This window comes from Gallinula chloropus (assembly GCF_964237585.1).
Source record: "Gallinula chloropus genome assembly, chromosome: 18".
Classification (NCBI taxonomy): domain Eukaryota; kingdom Metazoa; phylum Chordata; class Aves; order Gruiformes; family Rallidae; genus Gallinula; species Gallinula chloropus.
Window position 1 is genome coordinate 12,331,359 of NC_140103.1, and position 20,416 is coordinate 12,351,774.

Genomic DNA, 20,416 nt, shown 5'->3' on the forward strand with positions numbered 1-20,416 from the left:
AATTCGTGGTTCCAAAAGTTGATGTGTTGCAGAATGGCTTGAGAGGCAAGGCCATGAGCCTATGGAGCAGTTGTTCAAGCAACAAAACAGAAAATCCCCGTTTGGGTTGATCAATAGCTACTTAGTTGAAAAAAAATTGCCCATTTGCAACATTTAATACAGGAGCAACTGACTAAGGGGCGTATAAACCCTTCCGCAACTTTGTGGACCATGGAAAAATTTTAAGAGATTGGGGTTTTTTTGTTTCAAAAGGTATTACTGGGTCTTGCTTCCACAGGGCATAAAAATTCACCAGCTATGTGCCAGGCTTATGTAGCCTGGACACTTGCTCCAGTATGAAAAACGCATCCTGAGCTAATCTTTTATCATTACATGGATGGGAATTTGATTACAGAAAACAACTTGGACACTGAAAGTTTGATTCATGAGTTACCAGCGCAAGGGATTAGAGATTACTGTGTTTTCTGGCAGTTTGAGCTACTGCACAAATAGGAGAATCCAGTAAATGTGCTCTGCTACAGCAGCATTACACTACCCTGCTAAATCAAACTGGACAACAGCTCAGAATATATAGCACAAACATTGCCCACGTTACAGGGACACCACATTTGCCTACAGGCAAAGCCAGGGTAGAACGTGTGAACCAAACTCTCACAAAGCTCTTTACATTTTGAACTGTTTATGTCTGTCACAGAACAGTTTGGTACCTCCAATGGTGAAACATGCAGGAGGTTTAAAAGAAGACTTGAGAAAAAAAAAAACAAACCCCAAACTCAATGTTAAGTGTTACAGAAATGAAGTTACAGGTACTAACTTGGGCAGGAGATCTGCCTGTGGCATTACAGATACGGAAGCCAAGTGGATAAAGTCGTGGATCCAGAACAATTCAAACTTGCATGAACCAGGACGAGATGCTGATCCCAGTAACTGAAGTCAAGTGTTCCAACTGCGGCCACAGTGGACTATGAATTTTGCTGCGAGATATTTTGAATGATCTGACAGTCTTTGAAAAATGCCTGTGTTTGTGCTAAATGAAACTTAGGGAAATAGTGATTTCTGCACAGCCTAAGGTCACAGACTGCAATCGGTGCCTGCAGGAAAACGTGAGGCTGCTGTTATCTGCACCTCTGATACTCCTGATTGGCAAAGCAAAGAAATGTGACAGCAAAGGTATCAAGGCACTCAGCTAGAGATGTGGATTCTGTAAAACATGCAGCAGGTGATTTGTGTTGCTGGCTCACACACATGGTTGTGAGAATTTGGAAAGGTATGTGCTGCAGGAATCTGGCTGACCACTCTCAGTCATGCAAACATTCCCAAATTAATAGACCAAACACAAAAGATACAAGAAAATGGATTCTTTGGATTGGACAGTTGGTTTTACGACTGGGGAATTTCACGATGGATATTGTCAATGGTCAAATTTGGGTTATTGGGTTTGGTAATTATGGTACTTGTCTTACATTTACTGGCATGTTTATTGAGCTTTCTGCAAAGGGCCCTTGCAGAGACCTCAAAAAGCAGTTCTTGTAACACAGGCAGCGCTGCAGGACTGAGGAGCATGCGCAGTAGAGCGCACTGAAGCTGCCTGGAGGACCCTGCCCATGCTTCCTGGGGCGATGATGTGCCCTGAGGGATGTCGGCGCGCGTACCGTGCGCACGCGCAGTAAGGCTCGCCTGTCTGCCGGCATCCGCCGTGGAGCGCGTGAAATTCGCCATGGTTCTCTTCTTCCAAGCACAATATAGGTGCATCCCTTTGAGTAAGAAATCGGGAAGGAGAGGTAGAAGACCTGCGTGGATAAGCAGGGAGCTTTTAAGTAAACTCAAAGGGAAGCAGAAGACCTATAAACTGTGGAAACAGGGTCTGGGATCATGGGATGAATATAAGGATGTTGCCAGGGCCTGCAGGGATGCAACTAGGAGGGCTAAAGCCTGCTTAGAAATTAAGCTGGCAAGGGACATAAAAGATAATAAAAAGAGTTTTTTCAGGTATGTGAATAGTAAAAGGATAACCAGGGATAATGTAGGTCCCTTGTTAAATGAGGCGGGTATCTTGGTAACGGGAGATAATGAGAAGGTGGAGATACTGAATGCCGCCTTTGCCTCGGTCTTTACTCCGAAGGCTTCTCGGGACCCACAGATACTAGACGAAAGTAGCAGTGGTTGGGGAATGAACGGCTCACCTCTAGTTGAGGTAGGGGTAGTCCAGGAGCGACTCAAAGGATTGGATGCACACAAATCCATGGGTCCAGATGGGATACACCCATGTGTGCTGAGAGAACTGGCGGAGGTGATTGCGGAGCCACTCTCTATCATCTTCAATAGGTCCTGGACTACAGGAGAAGTGCCTGAAGATTGGAGAATAGCCAATGTGACTCCAGTCTTTAAAAAAGGCAAGAAGGAGGATCCCAGTAACTACAGGCCAGTCAGCCTCACTTCTGTCCCTGGAAAGGTGATGGAACAGTTTGTTTTGGATGCCATCTCCAAACAACTGGAAGAGAAGAAGGTTATGAGGAGTAGTCAGCATGGATTCACCAAGGGGAAATCGTGCTCGACCAATCTCATAGCCTTCTATGATGTCATCACCAACTGGGTGGACGGAGGGAGAGCAGTGGATGTCGTCTACCTTGACTTTAGCAAAGCTTTCGATACTGTCTCCCACGACATCCTGATAGAGAAGCTGAGGGAACAAGGGTTAGATGAGTGGACAGTGAGGTGGGTCGAGAACTGGCTGTCGGACCGGGCCCAGAGGGTCGTGATCAGTGGAGTAGAATCTGAATGGAGGCCTGTGACTAGCGGTGTTCCCCAGGGCTCGGTGTTGGGTCCAGTCCTGTTTAATATCTTCATTGACGATCTTGATGAGGGTATAGCATCCACCCTCAGCAAGTACGCCGATGATACAAAGCTGGGAGGATTGGCTGACACGCAGGAACACTGCGCTGCCATCCAGCGAGACCTTGACAGGCTGGAGAGCTGGGCTGGGAGAAACCAGATGAGGTTCAACAAGAGCAAGTGTAAAGTCTTGCACCTGGGGAGGAACAACCGACTGTATCAGTACAGGCTGGGGGATGACCTGCTGGAAAGGAGCTCTGTGGAGAAGGACCTGGGGGTCCTGGTTGATGACAGGTTGGCTATGAGCCGGCAGTGCGCACTGGTGGCGAAGAGAGCCAATGGGATCCTGGGATGCATCAGGAAGAGTATGTCCAGCAGGTCGAAGGAAGTGATCCTCCCCCTCTACTCTGCGTTGGTCAGGCCCCACCTGGAGTACTGTGTCCAGTTCTGGGCTCCATGGTATAAAAAAGACAGGGATCTCCTGGAGAGAGTCCAGAGAAGGGCCACGAATATGATTAAGGGCCTGGAACATCTCCCATATGAGGAAAGGCTGAGTAAGCTGGGTCTGTTCAGCCTGGAGAAAAGAAGGCTTAGGGGAGACCTAATTAGTGTTTATAAATATCTTAGACTTGGGACGCAGGGGGATTTGGCCAGCCCCTTTTCAGTGGTCTGTGGGGACAGGACTAGGGGCAATGGCTGTAAGCTGGAGCATAGGAAGTTCCGCACCAACATGCGGAAGAACTTTTTCACAGTGAGGGTGACGGAGCAGTGGAATAGGCTGCCCAGGGAGGTGGTTGAGTCTCCTTCTCTGGAGATATTCAAGTCTCGTCTGGATGCCTATCTGTGTAATATGAGATAGCGAGCCTGCTTTGGCAGGGGGGTTGGACCCGATGATCTCTTGAGGTCCCTTCCAACCCCTAAGATTCTGTGATTCTGTGATTCTGTGATTCTCGCTGCTGGTCCTGGCTGCGTGGGGCCGCGCCGTGTGCCGGGCGCTGCCGCCCACTTGGTGCTCCCTCCCGGTGAGGCGCCGGTTCTGCCGCCCTGTGCAGGGTTGTCCGGAGCCAGGCGGTTGGTGGGTCACGGCGCGAGAGGTTGCGGCGGCCAGAGCTCCCCTTCCCCGAGCAGCCGGCACGGGAGACGCGAGGCATTGAAGGGGCTGGTGGGGCGGGGCGCTCCTGGCTGGTTTCCGGTCAGTCTGAGCGTGTGCGGGCCGTGGGGTCGGGCCTGGCGATGGGGCAGCGCTCAGCAGCTGTTTGGCTTTGGTGCTCGGCGGGGTCGTGGTGTGGGGTTTTTTTCAGGCTTGTGGTTTTCGCTGGGTTTTGGGGGTACGGGGGTTCTGTGGGGCTTTGCGTTGGGGCTGGGGTTAGTGGGGTCAGTGAGGGCTTGAGGGGTTGTTTTAGCTGGATAGGGGAAGTTGCTTGGGGCTGGCAGGTTTTGGGGGATTTTGGGGTGTCTGTGGGGTTTGTGTGGGTCTGTGTCTCTCTCTAGTTGCGGCTTGTGGGTTTTCTGTCTCGTGGGGTTGTTTTGGCAGAGGATGGCTTAGGGCTTCTGTTGTGGTTGTTGTGGCATTCAGTGGTTATTTGGGGTTTTTTAATGGTGTCTGGGGTTTCCGGGTTTGTTGTTTTCTTTGGTTTGGTGGTTATTTTGCTTTGGTCTTTTGTTGGTTTTTTGGTTTGGTTTTTTTTTGTTTGTTTGTTTGTTTTTAATTGGGTTTTTGGAGGTTCTGTGGCTTGCAGGGCTTTTAAAATTTTTTACTGTAAATGAAAATGGAGCCCAGATTCTGCTCTGCCTTTTGTTTCCTTGTGAGCAAACACCTGCAACCTCAGCTACTGCACCAGACGGGCCCTGGCAAGTAGGTCTTGCACTGGGGTGTCTGTTGGGAATGGTTACGTTGGTCTCGGTTCTGCTGGAGAGGAGGAGCTGGTCTGGACTTGTGCTTTGCCCTTGCAGATGCCGTCCTGGAGAAGGCCGTGCGGAAGCGCGTTCTGAAGCCATTGAAGGGCCCCACGGAAGCCCTGTTGAGAGAGTTTCATGCTGCAGACGGGTCTTCATAGAATCATAGAATGGTCTGGGTTGGAAGGGACCCCAAGGATCACACAGCTCCAACCCCCCTGCCACAGGCAGGGACACCAACCTCCAGGCCTGGAGCTACACAAGGTTGCCCAGGGCCCCATCCAACCTGGCCTTGAACACGCCCAGGGATGGGGCACCCACCCCCTCTCTGGGCAGCCTGTTCCAGCCCCTCACCACTCTCTCTGTAAAAAACTTCCCTCTAATATCTAATCTAAACCTTCCCTCCTTTAGCTTTAGTCCATTCCCCCTTGTCCTGCCATTATCTGCTCTTTTAAAAAGTCGAATCCCCTCCTGCCAATAAGCTCCCTTCAGGGACTGGAAGGCTGCAATGAGGTCCCCCCCCAGCCTTCTCTTCTCCAGGCTGAACAAGCCCAGGTCCCTCAGCCTCTCTTTGTAGGGCAGGTGCTCCAGCCCTCTGATCATCCTTGTGGCTCCTCTGACCCCTCTCCAACAGTCCCACATCCTTCTTGTATTGGGGGCCCCAGCTCTGGACACAGGACTCCAGCTGGGGCCTCAGGAGGGCAGAGCAGAGAGGGACAATCCCCTCCCTGTCCCTGCTGCCACCCCTCTGCTGATGGAGCCTAGGATACCATTGGCCCTACGAGCTGCAAAGAGCTACTGCTGGCTCATGTCAAGCTTCTCACCTGCAGCTGGTGCAGCAGAGGAATGCTCAGGAACTGGGAGTGCTTGTTCCCACACCAGACTTTGTGGACGTTGAAAAGACTCGAGTCAAGTCGGTGACCGTGCAGGAAATGCATTGACTGGAAAAGCGAGTCCTGCTGCTGCTGCTGAGAGTCTGCAGATGGGTTTAGGGGCTCTGGAGAATAAGTCAGGTACGGTGGTTGGCGTGGCTCGAGTTCCCTGATGCTCCTCCAGACCTTGCCTGTAGTTTAAGTTTCCAAAAAGCCTTTTGTTAGTGTCTCTTACATATCCAAGGGATAGATTTCTGGGCTTCATATAATGGTTTGTCTGTGATCCGGAGCCGACACCATCCCGCCATTCCCAGAAAGGCTCTCAGTTCATGTACAGCCCAAGGCTCTGGAATACCACAAATTGTCTCTTTTCGGTCTGTCCCCAGCCTTTGTTGCCCTTGTGAAATCTCCAAGCCCAAATATATTACAGTTTGGCTTGCTATTTGAGCTTTCTTCTTAGATACCTTTTACCCATTAAGTCCCCAAAAGTTGCAGAGTTCAGTGGTTACCCGTCTCCAGGCCGACTTTGGTAGCTGTTAGAATGCCATACAGGTATTGCAAGAGTGGAGTTGCTGTCTCCTGGTTTGTTCAGATCTCCAGTCCCTTTGCAGGTTGGCTGCCAAAGTCAGTCAGGCCTCTTTAAAATCTTTGGGGTAGCCGTGTCCATGTCAGCTGTACCTTGCGCCCTGTTTGTGGACTCTCCCACTCAAAAGCAAATAATTTACGACTCTTTTTTTTTTTTTTTTCCCAAGGGTATGCCAAAGAAAGCATCTTTTAAACGAAGCACTGTAAACCACTGATAATTTTCCTCCAGAGCCGTCAGCACTGGATAAGGATTTGTCACTACTGGGTTCCTGTCTGAACCATTTGATTTATAGCTCTTAGGTCCTGTACCAATCTGTACTCACCGTTTGGCTGTCGTGCTGGTAAAAAAGGTGTGTTATATTCTGATTCACACTCTCTTAGAATCTTCCATTTCAAAAATTTACCCATCAACCTTTTAATACCCGGTTTTGCCTCAGGTTTAATTAGGTATTGTTTAATCCTAACTGGTTTTGCAATTTCTTGCAAGTTGGTTTCCCTCTCGGCTCGGGGGTGGGGGTGGCATTCATTCCACACCCTCCTCCTGCTGCACCGCTGGGTCTCACCCACAGCAGACAGTCCTCCACGAACTTCTCCAAGGTGAATCCTTTCCCACAGGGCTTTATCTCTCTATCACGGTGTCTCTCAGTCCCAGTCCTCCACAGGGTTCCAAGCTTCCCCCAGCAAACCTGTTCCGATGCAAATATTTCTCTCTCATCTCTGTGTCTCTGATTCTTCCGATGCAAATATTTCTCTCTCATCTCTGTGTCTCTGATTCTCCTCTTGGCTGCAAGTGCTGGCAGGGGCTTGTTCCAACGTAGGGTCACAGCATCTTCTCTATGTCTCCACCTGCTCCATCCAGCGTGGAGCCCCTCCACGGGCTGCAGGTGGGGTCTGGGGCTTTTCCATGGGTTTCTCCATGAGCTGCAGGGGCATCTTTCTCACCGGCACCTGGGTCACCTCCTCCCCCACCCTGTTCTGGCCTTGGTGTCTGCGCAGCTCGTTACATCTTCTCATTCCCTCATCTAGTGGCAAAATGCAGCTGCTTCCAGGTTGTTTTCTCCTCTATGTGATTCTCAGAGGCTCTGTGACCATCTCTCGGGCCGCGACTTTGGCCTTGAATTGCTCGTTGTTTATAGTTTAGGCTGGCAGGAAACTGTAACTGCTGCTTAAAGAAACTGTCTCAGCAGCACAGCCTCACCAAGCTGACACAGGTGGGTTTCCCATGGTCACCTCCTCATGTCTTTGCTATGGTCATGCAGAGAGAACCACAGGATGCCTGTTGGTGTGTGATTTTTTCTGGAACAGGGGAAGGCCAGCTTCAGATGGGTGAGATTGTTGTCGGCCCAGGTGGGCAGTAGGACATATCCTCTTTGAGTTGCCAGACCTCTACAGACAACTTATCCACAGCTGAGACAAGGGAGGAACAAAGACTTTCTTCCAATAGATGGAGTAGGCCAGACACCTCAGGCACCGTCGGTGCTTCTTCCTTTCCCCAATCTATTACTGCCAGTCAGTTGGCATATGATGCTGGTGCACTCCACACAGACTTACACCACATGGGTGAGGAACAGTGGACTTCATCAGGATTGGTGGGTAACTGCAGATCATCAGGATCATAGTAATTCATCTCTCACATGGCTGATCCCCTCAAATACTGCACACTCTGCTCTGTGGTCATGCACTTGCCTGGCCAACACATGACATCTTCACTGAACGGGTACCTTTCCCCCACACTGGACAGAAGTGGCCTCCAGAGGCTGAGGGCTTGAGACTTCTTTCCAATCACCTTGTCAATGGCTCCTTCTCTGGACAGGGATCCCAGCTGCTTGGCCTCCCTGCCTTCTAATTCCAGGCTGTGTGCCCCATTGTCCCAGCATCGGAGTAGCCAGGGGGTGATGTGCTCCCCTGGAAGGCAGCTGAAATCTTTTCTCATTTCTCCCAGCTCACTCATGTACAAGGATCAGGTTATAATGCTCACTCCCAGAGGAGAAACAGACAGAGCTTCTGTGGGCTGGGAGGAGGACAGTTTACTGACAAAATCACTGTGAAAAAATGATACCAGCACATTGCAAACTACACTCACATCCAGTGATAACAGAGAGAACTTTATTGACCAAAGGATCACAAGGTGCTGCACAATGCAAGGATCAACCAAACGCCACAGCCACACTCAGACTGCCCTTAAAGAACCCAGGAGTGCCTCTCCCCAACAAGCCCCTTTTATGAGGGAGTGATGTCAGGTGGTGAGGAAAACAGCCTGGACACACTCAGCTCAGCTGTGCTAACTCAAGTCACCACTGCTGGCTGCTTGGGGAGGTGAACTCTTGCCTGGCCAGAAACAGGACAGCTGTGCATTTAATCTCCCCTGTCTGTCACATATTTCTACCTGTCCAAAGTCAATTGACCATGTCTGAAATCATCGATCCAACAGTGGATCTGCACTCCAGTGCTTCTGGTTGCTCTCTACATTTCCCTTCCCCTTGGACCATTCAGACACCTCTCAACCATCCAGCTGCTGCTCTGAGTTTCAGGGAGTTAAACCCTTGCCTTTCTGGCAGTTGTCTGACTCATTCTGGTTTTAGCCAGCTCTTGAGTTGTGGTGATTTCACAGTCTCCTTCCTCACTAGAACATTTCTCACATGGTTAAGCTTTGAGGTAGGTGAACCTCATTGGTGGCAGATTGCACTTGGCATAGAGTGAGGAGTGTTTGATTTAATGGTGAATCTTGTCAGGTTTCTTCTGTTGGTGGGAAAATAACTCTCTCTGTGCTGCTTGTGTGCAGCCAGTTCTCTAAGGAAAGCAGGGGAGCTGGTACAGAGGGACTGTAACACCCCACCATGGAGTGCAGCAGAGAGACCTGATGTAAGGACAAGGGATGCAAGTCCCAGTTGGCTGGTGAGAGTCATGGTGGGCTTGTGGAGATGTGCAGCAAAGTTGTCATTATGGCTTGCTTTTTACTTTTAATGAGCCCTGGGGTGCATTTGGTGCTGAGTCCTTGAAGCTCAGGTACTGAGAGGAAATTACACAAAAAACTCCTTGTCAAAAGTAGAAGCCACAGTCCCCTGAAGTATTAATGAGTCCTGCTGAGAGCCATTGCTGGCTGAGCCTCCCCAGGGACTCGTTAGCACAGGTAACTGGAGGCCATGTTGGCTGGTAGGCAAAGGCAATGTACAAGCAGCTGAAATGCTGAGCAAGCCCTGGGTTGGTTTGATGAAGCAGAAAGGCCAAGCCCTGACCCCCAGCCCCAGGGAAGACAGGTCCTGTCCCTCAGGCATTGCTCAGGCTCTTCCTGGGGCACCGTTAGATGTGTAACGCTGAGGGAAGAAAAATAGGATGAGAGTTTCTCCTCATTGTTGGTCCAAAGCCCAGCTAGAAATTCATCTGGCCTCCATTTTAAAAAAAAGAAAGAGCAGGGAGACCCTCCATCCCCTATCAGATTCAGGAGGAAACATTGTCAAAAGATGAGGACAAGGCTGAGGTGCTTAATGAAATGTTTCCACTGGCTTTAGTAATAGGAGCAGTTGTACAGAGAGAATCCAATTCCCTGAGCTAGGAGACAGGGACAGGGAGCAGAATGAGCCCACCTCAATCCAGGAGGAGATGGTCCTGCTGCACCACAGAGATGTGCAGAGATCTGTGGGGCTGAATGGGATGCAGCCAAAGGTGCTGAAAGAGCTGGCAAGGGGGGTTCACCAAGCCACTTTCCATCAGTCTTGGCTGACTGGAGAGGTACCAGCAGACTGGAAATCAGTCAATGGAACCCCCTATATAAGAAGGGACAGAAGGATGGTCAGGGAAATTACAGGCCTGATAGTTTGACTTCAGTCCCAGAGAAGCTGATGGAGCAGATCATCCTGAGTAGCATTAACCAGTTCATGAAGAACCGCCAAGTGATCCGGCCCAGTCATCTTGGGTTCATAAGGGCAGGTCCTGTTTGACCCACTGAATCTCCCTCTATGACAGGGTGACCTGCTTCTTGGACAAGGGAAGGGCTCTGGATGTTGTCACCTTGACTTTAGCAAGGCCTTGGACACAGTTTCCCACCACCTTCTCCTAGAGAAGCTCACTGCTTGTGCCTTGGAAACTGTGGTGGTTCAGCCCCGAACAACAGCTGAGCAGCACATGCTGCTCACTCACTCCCGGAGGAGAAACAGACAGAGCCTCTGTGGGTTGGGATAAGGATTTTGTCTAGGTGATCTGGCTCGGGCAGTGGGGTTGGACAAGTTGGTCTTTCAAGATCCTCTTCCAATTCCTAATGTTTTGTGATTCTATGATAGTTAAAGTGACAAAAGCACTATGAACGAGGAACCATAACAGTCCCTGGCAAACAACAGTCACACCAGGTGATAACACAGAGTACCCTACCAAACCAATGATAACAGTGCTACAAGAGCTAAGGACCAACCAGATGTCCTGTCCCCACTCAGCCTGCCCGGGAGGCACCCAGGAGTGGTCCTCTCCAACCAGCACCTTTTATGGGGGAGTGATGTCAGGTGGTGTGGAAAACAACCCCAGGCTAACTCAGCTCAGCTGTGCTGGCTGCTTGGGGAGGTCAGCTCTGGCCTGGCCAGAACCAGGACACCCACAGTGTCTAGGAAAACTTTGTCTCCTTTTTGTTGGTTGGTGGAGACATCTCTGGATCAGTCCATGGCTAATGGTGGGGCTGTGTTCCCAGCCCTGGGGCAGTTGATCCCAGGTCTATTGGATTCCCTTCCAAGTGAAAGCAAACACTGGCCTGCAAACTGTGGCAAACTGTCGATTCTGGCATAGAATCACTTAGATTGGAAGAGACCTTTAAGGTCATTAAGGCCTAGACCATCTCTTGACCATGTCCTCAAGCACAACAACTACATGTGTTTTATATACCCCCAGCGATGGCGACTACACAACCTCCCTGGGAAGCCTTTTCCAATATTTGACTATCCTTTCAGTAAGGAAATACTTCCTAATATCTAACCTAAATCTCCCCTATTTCCTCTCATCCTATCACTTGTTACCTGAGCAAACTGACCAACCCTCACCTCTCTACACCCTCCTTGCAGGTAGTTGTAGAGAGCAATAAGGTCTCCCCTCAGCCTCCTTTTCTTAAGACCAAAAAGCCCCAGCTCCCTCAGTCATTCCTCTTAGGAGATGTGCTCCAAACCCTTCACCAGTTTTGCCGCCCTTCTTTGGACACACTCCAGCATCTCAACATCCTTCCTGTAGTGAGGGGCCCAAAACTGGATGCAGCACTTGAGGTGCAGCCTCACCAGAGCTGAGGATAATGGAACAATCACTCCCTACTCCTGCTGGTCACACTATTCCTGATCCAGGCCAGGATGCCGTTGGCCTTCTTGGCCACCTGGGCACACTGCTGGCTCATGTCCAGCCAGCTGTCCACTAACACCCCCAGGTCATTCTCCTCCAGGCAGCTCTCCAACCACTCTTTCCCAGGCCTGTAGCGTTGCCTGGGGTTATTGTGATCAAAGTGTATGACCTGGCACTCGGCTTTGTTGAGCCCCATAAAGCTGGCCTCTGCCCATCGACCCAGCCTGCCCAGGTCTCTCTGAAGAGCCTTCCTGCCTTCCAGCAGATCAACATTCCCCACACAATTTGGTGTCATCTGCAAACTTGCTGAGGGTGCACTTGATCTCCTCATTCAGATCATTAATATAGATCTTAAAGAGGATGTGCCCCAGCACTGAGCCCTGGGGAATACCACATGTGACCTGTCACCAGCTGGACTTAACTCCATTCACCAAAACTCTCTGGACCTGACCATCCAGCCATTTTTTTAACCCAGCAAATAATATACCCATCAATCCATGGGCATCTAGTTTCTCTAGGAGGATGCTGTAGGAAACAGTGTCAAAGTCTTTACTGGAGTCCAGGTAGACACATCCACAGCCTTCCCCTCATCCATTAAGCAGGTCACCTTGTCATAGAAGCAGATAAGGTTGGTTGAGCACGATCTGCCTTTCCTAACCCCCTGCTGACTGGGCCTGAATACCTGAGTGTCCTGCATGTGTTGCATGATGACAGGCCTGTAGTTCCATGGGTCCTCCCTCTGGCTCTTCTTGTAGGTGGGCGTCACATGTGGCAGCTCCCAGTCAGGTGGAATCACCCTGGTCAGCCAGGACAGCTGGTAAATAAAGGGAAGTGGCTGTGAGAGCACTTGTGCCAGCTCCCTCAGTACCCTTGGGTGTATCCTGTCCAGACCTATTGACTTGTGGGGATCTAAGTGGCCGAGCAGGTCACTAAAAATTATCCTGGGACTATGAGGGCTTTGGTCCACTTCCCATCCTCATCTTCCCACTCAGGGCTCTGGGAATCAGGAGGTCAACTGGTCCTACTACTAAAGACCGAGGCAAAAAAGGCATTAAGTACCTGAGCCTTTTCTTCATCTTCCATCACAATGGTTCCCCCCACACCCAATAAAGGTGGGAGATTCTCCCTGGCCCTCCTTTTGTAATCAACATATTTATAGAATTTCTTCCTGTTATCTTTTACAGTAGTGTCCAGATTGAGCTCTCTTTGGGCTTTGGCCCTCCTTATTTTTTCCTGCATAGCCTCACCTCAGCCCTGTACTCCTCCTGGGTCACCTGCCCTTTCTTCCAACAATTATATGCTCTCCTTTTCTTCCTGAGTTCCAACCAGAGCTCTCTGTTCAGCCAGGCCAGTCGTCTTCCCCCCTGACTTGAAGTTCAGCACATTGGGATGGCTTGTTCCTGCTCCTTCAGGACCTCATTCTTGAGGAGCATCCAGTCTTCCTGAGCTCCTTTATTTTCCAATACTTTCTCCTTGGGGACTCAATCCACAAGTTTTCTCAACAGGACAAAGTCCACCCTCCAGAAGTCCAGGGTGGAAGTTCTGCCATCCCTCTTCCTTCCCCAAGAATTGAGAACTCTATCATTTCATGATCACTGTGCACAAGACAGCCTCCAACCATCACCTCATCCATAAGTCCTCTGTTTGTGAGCAACAGGTCGAGCAGGGCACCTTTCCTTGGCTCACTAACCAGCTGCATCAGGAAGTTATCTCCCACACAGTCCAAGAACTTTCTAGATTGACCCCTCTCTGCTGTGTTGTCTACCTAGGAGATATCTGTTAGGTTGAAGACACCCACAAGAAGAAAGGCCAGCGATGGTGATGCTACTCCCAGCTGCCTGAAGAATATTTCATCTACCTCTTTGTCCTGGTTGGGTGGTCTGTAAAAGAGTTGCACCAGGATTTCCACCTTGCTGGCCTTCCCTCTAATTCTAACCCATAAGCACTCAACCTTATCATCACCCCCATTAAACTCCAGACAATTTAGACAATCCCTAACAAAGAGGGCTACCCCACCACCTCTCCTTTCTCACCTGTCCCTCTTGGGAAGTTTATACCCATCCATCACAGCACTCCAGTTGTGAGAATCATCCCACCAAATCTCTGTGATGGCAACTAAGCCACAGGCTTCTTGATGTACAATTACTTTGAGCTCCTCCTGGTTTTTGCCCATACTGAGTACGTTGGTGTGCAGACATTTCAGGGACCAAGCTGAGCCCCCATTTTTGCCTTAAAATCATCAACATTCTCAACACGCCCTGAGGCAACACATGGAGGGTCCATACCAAAACCCCTTCCCTCCAAACATACTGTGTCCCTTCGCACTTTGTCATGGGCAAGCCTGCTATATTCCCTTTCCCCCCCAGCATCTAGTTTAAAGGCCTGTCTATGAGCCCTGCAAGCTCCTGGGCAAAGACCCTCTTTCCTCTATGAGTAAGCTGGTTCCCATGTAACACCTGTAAGTGTGGTGCCATGTAGGCCATCCCATTGTCAAAAAACCCAAAACTGTTACGTGTGCACCAGCCTCAGAGACACATATTAATAGATTGGATCTGCCTATTCCATCTAATATCACTGCCTGTTACTGGAAGGAGGGAGGAAAAAACCACCTGGGCCCCAGATTCTCTCACTAGTCATCCAAGGGCCCTGAAGTCCCTCTTGATTGCCCTTGGACTATGTGCTGTAGCTTCATCACTCACCCTCCAACCCCCCGCCATGGCAAAGCAGTAGTGGGTAGTAGTCTGAGGGACGTACCAGATGAGGAAGTTTCCTAGTGATATCCCTAAGCCGGGCTCCTGGGAGGCCACAGGCCTCCCGGTGAGTAGGTTCTGCCCTATATACAAAGTGTCCTAGGGAGCCTGCTTTGGCAGGGGGGTTGGACACAATGATCTCTTGAGGTCTCTTCCAACCCCTGGGATACTGTGACTCTGTGATTCTATGATATTGGTCCCTCCATTCTCTGTAGCAGGGGGTCTCCTACAACTATGATTCTTCTTTTCTTTCTTGTTGCTGTTGTAGTGATTCGAGGAGTGTGTCTCCTTGGCTACTCCTCTGGCATGGTCAAATCAGGAGCCACATTGTTCCCTTCCTAGTTCTCCACAGTAAGAGCCTCATATGTACTGTTTAGAGAAATCTGGGGAGGAGGCATTGGCAAGGAGGTGGTATTCTTCCTGCCACGTTTGTGGACTAGTTTCCACTCACTGTGCCCCTTTAAGTTCCTACCTACATACTGATGGGGGGTTGATTCCACTTCCATCTCGTCAGGTGTGTTTTCCGGTGCTTGTCTCTTCTCTTGTTTCAGGGAGCTCAGGGTGTGGGTCCACCAATCTATCCCATGTTCTGACTCCCTGATGCTCCTTAGCTTGTCTGCTTCCTCTCTTAGTTCTCGCACGAGGTTGAACAGATACATGCAAAGGGAGCACAGCTGGTGCTGAGTCTGGGTCACAGAAGACTGGGACATAAAGCATTAGGGATGCAAAGAATGTGGAACATATTACTTTAGGAAAACTAGATGGAAAAAAAAATAAACAACCTCAAACCTGTAATACTACATTCATACTGGTCCTAAAGTGAGCTACATGGTCAGTGATATGCAGAAGGTGAGCACTTTATTGCTTAGAAACACCCAGTCATCAGTTTACACACAGCATCCTTGAGCTCCTGGTTCTTCATGCTGTAGATGAGGGGGTTCACTGCTGGTGGAAACACTGAGTAAAGAAATGCCAATACCAGGTCCAAAAATTGGGAGGAGATGGAAGGGGGCTTCAGGTAGGTAAACATGGCAGTGCTGACAAACAGGGAGACCACGGCCAGGTGAGGGAGGCAGGTGGAAAAGGCTTTGTGCCGTCCCTGCTGCGAGGGGATCCTCAGCACAGCCCTGAAGATCTGCACATAGGACACCACAATGAACACAAAACACCCAAAAGATAAACAGACACTGACGACAATGACTCCAGTTTCCCTGAGGTAGGCATCTGAGCAGGAGAGCTTGAGGATCTGGGGGATTTCACAGAAGAACTGGTCAACAGCATTGCCATGGCAGAGGGGCAGTGAAAATGTATTGGCTGTGTGCAGCACAGCAAGGAGAATCCCACTGGCCCAGGCAGCTGCTGCCATGTGGACACAAGCTCTGCTGCCCAGGAGGGTCCCGTAGTGCAGGGGGTGGCAGATGGCAACGTAGCGGTCATAGGCCATGACAGTGAGAAGAGACAACTCTGCACCAGCCAAGAAGAAAACCAGAAAGACCTGTGCAGCACATCCCAAGAATGAGATTGCCCTCTTGTCCCACAAGGAGTTGGCCATCGATTTTGGTAGAATTGTTGACATGCTTCCCATGTCGAGGAGTGAGAGGTTGAGGAGGAAGAAGTACATGGGGGTGTGGAGGTGGTGGTCACAGGCTATGGTGATGATGATGAGGCCATTGCCCAGGAGGGCAGTCAGGTAGATGCCCAGGAAGAGACAGAAGTGCAGGAGCTGCAGCTCCCGTGTGTGTGCAAAGGGCAGGAGGAGGAACTGGCTGATGGAGCTGCTGTTGGACATCTGCTGCCATCAAGTGTGGAGACCTGTCCAAGGAGTGAGAAGTGAGGGAACTCTTTGAGGAAAACCTCTTGCAACTCTCAGGGAAGCCCCTGATTGAATCTCTCTATTTAGGAGAATTTTTGGCAGGTCCCTTTTGGGAGCTCTGCTTTGGTCTGGCTTCAGCCACTGCTGGGAGGAGGGTCAGCTGTGACTCTGGAGAACTCAGTCCTGCCTGGCAGCAGTCAGTAAGTAGAAGGATGGTGTGATCTCAGACTAAATCCCCTGTGGAGAGGAATGAGCTTTTCAGCACTGTCACTCCAGTTTCACCCTAAGGCAGAGCAGAGCTTTGGAGCTTTGGTTTTCTCCTGCCTGTACCTGAGGAGTGTTTCTTCTGTCAGAACTCCCTGACATTGCTGCTGCAGTGCCAGTGAAACCTTCCCCTGAGTGCAGAGTGGGGAGAGCTGCTCTGTCCATCAGCCCTGGTCTCAGCTGCCCTGTGCTGGACGCTCTGTGATCACACCCTGGTGTTCCCTGTAGAAGGAACTGGAACCCACAGATTGCTGAGGAATCCAGTGTCCCAGGGCAGAGCTCCAGAGCCCTCCTGCGGTCTCATCCTACCCAAGGAGGATCTCAGCTCCCCTCTCCCAGCCAGGGACACACAGGGCTCATTGCATCTGCCCACTCACAGGTAATGTTCAGCATTGCCACAGCCTCAGCACAGAGATGTCTTCTGCATGGGGCTCCTCTCTGGGGAACAAGAGTCCCTAGGAGAGTGGTGCCATTGTGGGAGGCAGCCTGCAGCCCAGCAGGAGACACCAGGAAATCCTCAATCCTATAGATTGGGGTCCTGAAGTGAGGGTCAGCTCAGTGCCAGCATCCACCATAAATGGACGTGCCCAGAGCCCAGGTAACAGTGGGATAAAGGCAGCAAGAACAGGAGGGGAAACATGGAGAAATGCTCCAGCCAAGCCTGGAAGGACAGGGACAGCACTCAACGTTTTCTCCATACTTCGAATTTGCTGCCAAGGAGAAGACTCAGCCTGAAACCCTGGAACTCTGGTTGCAGAGTATGTGCACTGGGTGGCAGAAACCTGGGGGTCACTTTGGGAGACTGTACTGCAAGGGATGTCAGGGAAGTACCAAATCCCCAATGCCAGGGCATTTCTGGGAACAGCTGCTTCTCCCTCCCTCCTAATGTCTCTGTTGCCTGGAGCTGTCCCTGCAGCTGTTTCTCTTTGCCCATGTCATCTCCTGCTCTGTGCTCACAGAGCTCATCCAACCTGCCCTGCACTCAGCTCTGCTCTGCAGACCCCTCCTGGCATCAGGGCACTGCCCTGGGAACCTCTGTGTGTGCAGGGCTCAGGAGAAGCTCTGACAAGTCCTAAAGACCAATGAGTTTGCACTGCCCTCTGCAAAGTTATCAAGAAAAACTGAGCTCTCTCCACCCAGTCCACAAGAGCAGAAAACTCAAAGCAAAGTCTTTTTACCTGGAGTAGAAATTACGTCCTTGGTGTTGTTGAAAAGTGTCTGGGAAGTTGTCAGGGATCCGCTGGAGCTGGGAGCAAACCTGGCCCACGCAGAACACTTTGACAGCAGAAGGACCCTTCACTGTCCTTCCATGAGTCACACTTTCCACCCAGAGCTTCTTTGTGCTACAACATTGATGGAAGCCCACCAGGCAGGGTGAGTGCTGACCCTGGTAGGAGCAGGGTCCCTACCCCAGCAAACAACCCTTGTGGTGCAGGGAAAGCCCTGGGTGCACACGCTGCTTCACACCTCTGCATCCATGCCCTGGAGAAGACAGCTGTCCTGCCCTGTCCCTCTCTGATGGGGCAGAAGGGCATCCCTTCCAGGCAGCACTTTCTGCTCCTAGAGAGAACCTGTCCTCCTGACAGACCCCACACACTGTCCTATGTCCCAGCTTGAGGAGATCCCTCCTGGAACAGAACCTGCATTGCCCTGCACCCACAGACATACCAGGGAGAGGCTGTGGAGATTTCTCCTCCAGTCAGCTCTCAGCATCCATCAGCTCTCTCAGCCTCACAGGTCTCCCCTCGGTGCCTACAGGCAGTGTCCCCAGCCCTGTGTGCTTGGCAGAGGAGCTGCTCCTGGGCAGAGCTGTCTCTTGTCAGGGCTGCCGGGTTGCCATGAGCTCCCTCCATCCCAGGAGCCCAGCCCAGCTCACAGCAGAGGAGCAGGTGAATACATCACGTACTCCATTCCCCAGAGTCTCCTGTGAGGTGTCCCTGGAGCTCCAAGTAACTAACTTGGAAAGACACTAAGTCTTTACTGCCTTTCCCTCCCTCAGCTAGGGAGAAATCCTTGTGTCCAGCAGAGTCCGTTCTCCTGACCAAACCAGAGCTGGGCAGGATAATCACCTTTCCATGTCTCCCCATGAGACAGGAACCCCACGCAGGGACAGGGAGGTGACTCTTTCCCCCTGTGAGAGTCACTCCAGACCCCTTATCCTTGCTTTGCAGCCCTGGGGCTGGAGGGGGGCGCAGCTGTTACCTATGGCTGACACAGACCCACCAGTGCTGTTATTCCTCTTGCCACAGTTCTGGTGGCACAAATAGGCACCTTCTGTCTGTGAGCTGGCGTTCCCAGCTCCCATGGGAATTACTGGGGGTGGAGGCAAGTTGTAATACACCCTTCTCCATGAGATTAGCCTCATCTGATGGAAACTGTGTGTCACCCCCATTAGCCTGTACCCATAACTGAAGACCAGGGATGTCTCTTTGGGAGCCCATGGGAGAGGCTTCTGCTCCTCATACACACCTGGGAGTTTGTGAGACAAATGAAGATTTTAGTTTTCCTTGTTATAAATCTCTCCTACCTCCCGTCTTTTACTTCTGAAAACACTTTTCCATACCCAGAGTCAGCAGATGTCCAACAGCAGCTCCATCAGGCAGTTCCTCCTCCTGCCCTTTGCAGACACACGGGAGCTGCAGCTCCTGCACTTCTGGCTCTTCCTGGGCATCTACCTGGCTGCTCTCCTGGGCAAGAGTTTAATGATCATTATTGTAGCCTACGACCATTGACTCCACATGCCCATGTACTTCTTCCTCTTCAACCTCTTTTAGAATTGGATTGACCCAGTTGCTCACCAAAGCTGCTCTATCACTCCCCCTCTTCAGCTGCATAGGGGAGAGAAGATGTAACAAAAGGTCAGGATAAGGACAGGGAGAGATCATGCAGCGGTCACTCTCCTGAGTTAGTCTCAATAAACCCATCTAATTCATTACCCAATCAAAGAGAGCAGAGGAATGAGAAAGAAAGAAAAAAAAAAATAAAACACCCCCCACCATCCCTCCCTGTTTTTCCCAGGGTCCCCTTCACTCTCTAATTCTCTCCTTCCTCTAATTGAGAAGCACAGGAGGATGGGGAAATGGGCATTGGGGTCAGTTCATCACACATTGTCTCGGCCACTCCTTCCCCCTCAGGGGAGGACTCCTCACAGTGTCCCCTTGGTCAAGCATTGGGTTCCACCCACAGGACACAGTCCTGCATGAACCTCTCCAAGTCCTACCCACATAGCTTCAGATCATGACCAACTGCTCCAGGGTGGGTCACTTTAATGGGCTGCCATCCTTCAGCAACAGACTGCTCCAGCCTGGGTCCTCCAAAGCCCTTCCAGCAAACCTGCTCCAGCACAGGCTTCCTATGAGGTCACAGCCTCCTTCAGGTGTCTGCACCTGCCTGAGCATGGTGATGTCTACAGGCTGCATGTAGAATCACTGTTCCACATCATCCATCATGGGCTGATGAGGAATAGCCTCATTCGCCGTGGTCTTCTCCATTGGCTGCAAGGGAATATCTACTGCCAGGCTTGGAGGACCTTCTCCCCCTACATCAGTGATCTTGTTGTCTGCAAAGTTCCTTACACTTTCTCACTCTTATCTCTGACAGAATAAAGCAGCAGATAATTTTTATTTCCTTATTAAATATATTGTCACAGCAAATATATATTCACTCCCCCTCTGCCATGGCAATGCTGCTGACCAGTTCTTCTGTGAAATCCCCCAGATCCTCAAGCTTTCTTGCTTATGGGCCTCGCTCAGGGAAATTGTGGTCAGAGCTTCTTTAGCTTTTGGCTGTTTTGTGTTCATTGTGGAGTCCTACGTGCAGATCTTCAGGGCTGTGCTGAGGATCCCCTCGGAGTAGGGATGGCACAAAGCCTTTTCCACATGCCTCCCTTACCTGGGAGTGGACTCCTTGTTTGTCAGCACTGACATGTTTGCCTACCTGAAGAGCCCCTCTCAATCTCCTCCCTAGTTACAGATTCACAGATTCACAGAATTGAGGTTGGAGGAGACCTCCAGAGATCATTGAATCCAACCCCCCTGTCAAAGCAGCTCCCCAGGACAGATCGCACAGGTCGGTGTCCAGACAGGTCTTGAATATCT

At 50.7% G+C, this 20,416-nt stretch overlaps 1 protein-coding gene across 1 annotated transcript; it reads right to left on the reverse strand.

The window, feature by feature from the left end:
- Positions 1-15,107: 15,107 nt before the first annotated feature.
- LOC311198559 (olfactory receptor 14A16-like) lies at positions 15,108-16,031 on the reverse strand (the record flags this gene model as incomplete). The annotated part of the gene is made up of 1 exon (XM_084272533.1): positions 15,108-16,031. The coding sequence occupies one exon, from the start codon at positions 16,029-16,031 to the stop codon at positions 15,108-15,110; it is 924 nt and encodes a 307-aa protein (XP_084128659.1).
- Between the last annotated feature and the right edge of the window lie 4,385 nt (positions 16,032-20,416).